Here is a 7,005-nt window from a genome sequence, read left to right as displayed (position 1 = left end):
GAGCTAGTCCTAGGACAGGCCCCAAAGCTACAGAGAAACCCTGTCTTGAAAAAATAAAATAAAATAAAATAAAATAAAAAATCAGCCAGGCAATGGTGGTACACACCTTTAATCCCAGCGCTTGGGAGGCAGAGGCAGGTGGATCTCTATGAGTTCGAGGCCAGCCTGGTCTACAAGTGCTAGTTCCAGGACAGGCTCCAAAGCTACACAGAGGAACCCTGTCTCAACCCCCCCCCCAATAAAAAAACACAAATCATTAAATATGATGGAAAAGCAAAAGAAAGCAAAGCAAAACAAACAAACAAAAAACCCAACAGAAAAACTCATATAATGTATAGCCCAGAGTGAACAATTCCAGGAATATGGTCTCCTAAGAGCACAAAAAATACAGCAAACTCAACCAACTATAGGAAACAAAGAAATGAGACATTTTGTAGAGATGTAAAAACTAAGAGGATGCAAATTTTTAGTTAAACCTTTCCAAATCAAAATTGATTTGTAATGAATAGGCTTCATAGCTGTTTAGACACAGGAGAAGGTGAACTGGTGTCCTGTGAAATAGCTCAAAGGAGATGTGCAGCACCTGGCAGTGCAGCTCAGCATCAGAGGGAGGTTGCCTGGCATGTACCGGAGCCTGGGTTCGATCCCCAGCACTGTGGGAGGGAGCTAGGCAGGAAGGAAACCACAGGAGACTCAAAAAAGCCTAAAGGAGACATAAAAGGTAAAATGGAAAGGGATGAAGATTTTTGTAACTGGGGAATCCAAGAGTAGCTATAGCCATATGGAACAAACTAGACACCTGGGGAAACATTCATTATTAATATGAGAGGCAACCACTTCTTGCTGATGTCTCAGTTCTCATGAAAATACAAAGTAACTGAAAGTCTGCGGCACTCGGAAGTCTTTCCCTGTTTAATTGAGAAGCTGCTTAGGAGCCCGCCTGATGTAGAGTTGTATGCTCTCTCTGTGGAATCTTAGAGTCCAGTCCCCTTCTGAACTAGGCAAAGGGAGAAAACAGTAGAATCCAGTCTCTGTCCTTCTTTTGCAATGGGCTCCTAGGCACTCAGTTCTGTCACTGCAGGACTGCCCAAAGTCCCCGGCTTTCCTGCTGCTGGCAGCCAGCTCAGCCTCCAGCATGAATGCATGGCAGAACATGGGCTTTCCTCGTCTCTCATTGATCTTCCTGCGTATCATGTGTCCTTAAGTGTTGGTTGTCCCTTCAGGCCCCTGTGACTCCACTCTGGTGTTGAAGCTTGGATACAGATTTGAACTTCTCATTCCTGGATTAGAGCTGATAGCACCAATGCACATGTCCTCCCTTACAGGATGGATATGAGGCAGAAAGAAGGTGTTTACCTGAATTGTCAGTAGGATGATGGTGGTGGCCCTAAGATAAGCTTGACCTTCTAAAAGATCCATCTGTGTGTCTGTGTGCAAACCCAGTGTGTCAGTCTGTCCTTCGGAAAGGGTATTTTGCCATGTTCCTTTTACTTGTTCAACTACTAACACACAAAATTAAAGACAGCCTTAAAATCTTTCTACAAAAAAAAATTTGTTAAAGAAACTATTTTCTTTCAAAATAATTCAGAATTTTATTGGGGTAGTAGAATAATAGAAGCCATGAGACTATTCTAAGATACCTGAATGGTTATGAAAATTGTCAGGATGTGGTTATGAATAGTTAACCTAAGAAACCCTAAGAAAGTTGAAAAATGAATTTCAAGTTCACTTCTAAAGTTCACTTCTAAAAAAAATTGGAAAATTACCCCTCAGCTGTCACCTCAGTGCACCTCTCTTTTTCTTTTTTAATGTATTTAATTGTGTTGATGTGTTTCTGTCTGTCCCGTGCCTGTGGAGGCCACCTGGTGTATGTGCTTGGACTGAACTAGGGTCCTCTGGACGAACAATGGAAGCTTTTAATCACTGAGCCGGCTCTCTATCCCTGCCGTTCATATTCCAAAAGCTTTTCCTCTGCACCCTAGGAGAGAACTTGACAGGACCTGCTTCTGTCTGAGGAGCTAGTAAGCAGATCAAACAGAACTGAAAGGAGCTCTGTTTCATGGCTGGGAAAAGGGAAGAGGGTTGTTTGTATCTTATTTTTCTGATGTTGGAGATGCCTCCTTACAATGTAACACAGTAATCACATTCTTAGGAACAAGTTGGGTCTCCTACAGAACTCTAGCTTGATTATGTCAGCCACAGACTCCGTAGTTAAGACACCATTGCATTGCTTACCTCAGAATGAAAAAGGCAACTCAAAATAAAGTGTAATGGTCCTAAAATATTTTAAGACTCAAATCCTGCTAGTTTCTCTTAAAAGTCCCCAGAGCCATTCTGTTTCTCTGTTATTTTACAATATAGGAATGTGTTCATTTGTTTCCTGCATTTTATTGTTCCGCAGTTGGAATAATAGAGCTGATATAGTGGACTCATGACAGAATGTAAGAGAAAACTGCTACAATAAGCGAGAATCAGGAGAAGGGAGTTCTTTTCTCTTTTGTTCCGAGTAGTCAGCTACCACCAGTGACTTCTTACCACAGAGATGGACCAGTTTCCTTCCGCTGACTCGACAGTCTCATGAATCACTAGTTTGATGATCTTTGGTTTTGGCCTTAGCTTGCCTATTCTATACCCAGATGCGTGTATGACTTGGGGGCTGCATGCGTGCGCGCGCGCGCGCGCGTGTGTGTGTGTGTGTGTGTGTGTGTGTGTGTGTGTGTGTGTGTGTGTGTGTGTGTACACGTGCGCAGCCGCACGTGCATGCTTCAGGCAGCATCCACCTTTCCCTTTCACAGGGCTGGAACTCACCAAGTAACCAAGAAAGAAAAGCTGGCTAGCTAGTGAACGAGCTAGAGAGCCTGACCTCCCCAACAGTGGGATATACAGCTGTGCACCGCTGCACCCAGTTCTTCATTGTAGGTTCTGGGGATCCAGCTAGGGTCCTTGTATATATGACAAGTACTTTACCAAATGGGGCACCTCCCGAGCCAGAGGTTTATTTTTTTTATTTCTGTTATTTTTAGCGAGGTGTGTATAACTATGTGCCCTCGCATATGTGTGAGTCCCACAGAGGCCAGAAGAGGGCTTCAGATACCATGGAGCTGGAGGCATAGGTGTTGGTGAGCTGCCTAATATTAATGCCGGGACCCAGATGCGGATCCCCTTTGTTGTTCTTTTGGAAACTACAACTCCCAAACTCCTCCTGGACTATGGATACCTGTGCGCACACCTGCGCGCAGGTATGGGACATCCTTCCCAGACACCCTTGCGCTCCCCGTTAAAAGGCAGGGCCACACGAGACTCGCTCTCTCTCGTTTGCCTTTCCTCGTGTGTCCTGCACGAGCCTCCCCGCCCTTCTGTGTTTCCCTCCCCCATTAAAGTGGACCCACGTGGGAGCCGCCGTGTCGTGTCTGTGTTTGTTCCGCCGTGTGTGTCTGCCCTGTGCCCCGTGTTCAAGAAGAACACCCCTACATTTATTATTTTTTTTTTAAGAAGAACACCCTTGATGAAGCAGCAAGCATTGTTAGCCCCTTTCTCCCCTGTTTTCTTTTTCTATTTCTTTTTCTTTTATAAGGTTTATTTTTGTAGTTTAAATGATGTGTCTGTGTATATCTGTGCCTCTGCTGGTGTGTGCAGTGGAATGCAGGGGTCCACATGGGCATCGGATCTTCTTGGAGCTGTAGTTACCATCAGTGTGAGCCAGTTAATGTGGACTCTGGAAATCACACTCAACTCCTTTTTGAGACCAGTACATGTTCCCAACCACTGAGCTATCTCTCCAATCAATGCTACTTTTTAAGGTGTTTGTGGATTAGGGAATAGAGGCCAGAAGAGGGCATCAGATCCCTGAAATGGAGTCACGGGTGTTTCTGAAAAACATGAAGTGGATGCTGAGAAGCAAATTCAGATCCTCAAGAAGAGCAGCAAGTGCTTTTAACTGTGAAGCCATCTTATGGGCCCCCATATTTCTTTATTTTTTAAGATTTATTTATTCATAATGTATACAGTGTTCCACCTGCATGTATGTGTACAAGCCAGAAGAGGGCACCAGATCTCATAGATGGTTGGGAGACACAATGTGGTTGCTGGGAATTGACCTCAGGACCTCTGGAAGAACAGCCAGTGTTCTTAACCGCTGAGCCATCTCTCCAGATCAAGCCCCCATATTTCTTAATAACCAGTCTTTGTTGTTACATAAGCAGCATAGCTGTTGCATGTTACTTAGTTAATGTCACTCATTAAATATCTAGAATCCAGGCGCCCGACGCTGACGAGCGCTGCATCTTTTCCTCTTCGCAGTACATGTGGCTTTTCTGACATCAGGAAAGCAAGGTTCCTTCTTCCTATCCAGCAGTAGGTTTTTTCTGGTAAAGACTGACTACTTGAGTCTTGATGCCTCTCAGTGGCACCTTGTGTAAAGTACAATTTGGGCGGAGTTCTGGGGATTAGGTGTACTATGTGTAAATATAAATCATATTATAAATTTTATGTATTCACTCAATACTCTGTGCCAACCTATCTGTAGCACAAGTATCAAAATTATTGATAAAATAGAAAGGCTGATTTGCTTTATTACTTTTTTTGTTTTCATGACACTATATTATAATTACTTCATTTCTCCCTTTCCTTTTCTCCTCCCAGATCCTCCCATCTATCCCTCCTTGCTCTAGAATTCATGGCCTTTTTTTCATTAATTATTGTTATATTCATATATGTATATACATACGTATTCCTGAATACATAGCTACAAACTACTCAGTCTGTATAACATGCTTGTATGTGCCTGTTCTCAAGGTTAACCGCTTGGCACTGGATAATCAATGGTATGCTCTTCCCTGGGGAAAACCGTGTCTTCCACTCCCAGAATTCCTTAGGCACCTGTAGTTATTCATGTAGTGTAGAAGCTTCATGGTCATTCCCCATCCACAGCAATAATGTGACTATTATTGCTGTTCTTGTTCTTCTCATGAACACTGAATTTTGATCTGTTTGTATTTATGAAAGGAGTTTGGTGTCTTATAAAACAGTCTTTCTTTTCCTTCCCTTCCAGAGTTACCCCTGGACTACAAATTTACAAGATTCTCTACAAACAATTCAAAGACAGCTGGTTACTATCCACCAGTCCATTATACCTTGGGTTCTCAAGACACAGACAGCAAAATAATACTTACTGAAAAATGAACCAACCATATGTGCAGCAGACATATTGCTAAAAAATGATAAATTTCAAAAAATGCCAACAATTTATAGGAACAATTTTTCAATGAAAATTGACCAAATGGGTACTTGCTAATCTATCTTTTTAAAATATGTATAATTTTATATAAATTGTTTTAATGTTTAACAGTTGTTATAGAAAAATTTTAGTGCCCTAAACTAAAAAGAATATGAATTAATATTTTCTATACTAGTAGTTTTGTGGATTCTCCCAAGATGATAACAAACACATTTGCAAGCATATATTTATATATCTACCTAGTCCAGCAGTTTCCAAAGCCTGGTTCACAGACTGATACAGATCTTAAAAATGCAAATTTGAATGCCTTGTTCCAAACCTAAAATCAGAAACTTTAGGAGTAGGACCCAGCAATGGCTTTTAAACAAGCCTTCCAATGAATGTGATTCTCAACTGTAATTTGAGACCTAGTGAGTAAACCCTATACTCCAAAATAGATTTGTTTGGATAAATACAGCTGAATCTTCACATCTCTCCTATGTCCATATTAAAAATATAACCAGAATTCATAGTGAATACCAGAGTCTAGTGAAACTCAATTCTTTTTCCAAGCTATCAAGCTTTTTGCTCTTTTCCCAAAATACATAAGTAAAAAGACATGATTTCTTCAAATAACATAGCCTTACTTCTTAGTAATGTGTCCCGTTAGGAAGAAGTTAAACTTACGCCTATTCAGCTCAGTTCCAGCTTTGTCCTTGGGAAGAAAAAGTAACAGCTGAAAGAAGCACAAGTTTATTTATCTGCTCCAGGTCAGGGGAGCTGTTCTGTGCAGTTTCGATTGGTTATGTTAGTAACTTTGCTTCAGATCATGTTCACACAAGATGTTTAGATTCAGCTGATATTTTTGTAAGTTCCTGGGTCCCCTTTTGCCAGTTAACCTCCCTGTCTATAGTAGACAGGACTACAAAACATTATTATTTTTTCTTGGAATTTAGCATATTAACTTATGCATTGAAAATCTATTTTCTTAAAATTTGTAAATGTTCAGATGAATTCCAAAGTGTACTATGAGGATGCATTTCTCAGGGTAATTAAAAGGATAACTTTTTTCTTTATCATCTGTCTCTTTGATGTTGATCGATAAGTATACATATATATATATACTTGATATATATATATGTATGTATGTATGATATATATGTATTTGCTATCCAAAATGTCATTTGAGTGTTATATTAAGCATGCACAATCAAGCTTAGGGCCAAATGAAAGATGCTATCTATTGTAGGCTTTAAGTAGAGAGTTCACTTTGCTTTAAAATAAAGCTATTTTCCCTTCTAGATGTTTCTTGTGTTACTGGACAGGAATGCTTATTACTTTGTGTGTGTGTGTGTGTGTGTGTGTGTGTGTGTGTGTGTGTGTGTGTGTGTATTCCCTCTGCCCTGTATGTCCCATGAATTAAACTCAGCTCACCACTTGGAGCAAGTGCCTTTACCCACTGAGCCATCTGTGGCCTAAAAATTGAGAAGCCCCAAATTTGAAAATTAATTCTACTTTTTTTGATCACTAAAGAGTAGAGAAAAGTAACTTCAAGTGAAAAGTCCTTTGCCAGCTCCCACTTGACGCCCTTGACCGAGGCACCCTCTTACCTGACCTCACCTTTTTCCCTCCCAAAGAAGAGTCGAGTTCAGAGAATACTCTCCTCACACCCACTGACTTGTCACAGCCAACTCAGTGAGTGAGCCTTTATTAAGCTACATTTCAGTTTTATTTCATGGCTCATAAAAAGTGCCAGTGTTTCTAAATGGATAGGAAAGGTAAACACGGAG

General features: G+C 41.0%; 1 protein-coding gene across 1 annotated transcript in view; it reads left to right on the top strand.

Moving 5' to 3' along the window:
* Positions 1–6,518, top strand: part of Nt5dc1 (5'-nucleotidase domain containing 1) — a 27,322-nt gene extending 20,804 nt beyond the window's left edge. The window contains exon 6 of the mRNA XM_013352389.2: positions 5,051–6,518. Within this exon, the coding sequence (XP_013207843.1) occupies positions 5,051–5,181 (131 nt within the window). The 3' untranslated portion in view covers positions 5,182–6,518. The remainder of the gene's footprint in view (positions 1–5,050) is intronic.
* The last annotated feature ends 487 nt before the right edge of the window (positions 6,519–7,005 follow it).

The sequence above is a fragment of the Microtus ochrogaster genome, linkage group LG9 (genome assembly GCF_000317375.1).
Source record: "Microtus ochrogaster isolate Prairie Vole_2 linkage group LG9, MicOch1.0, whole genome shotgun sequence".
In the NCBI taxonomy this organism is placed as follows: domain Eukaryota; kingdom Metazoa; phylum Chordata; class Mammalia; order Rodentia; family Cricetidae; genus Microtus; species Microtus ochrogaster.
Note: the sequence above shows the minus strand (reverse complement) of the source record. Positions and strands in the feature narration are given on the sequence as shown.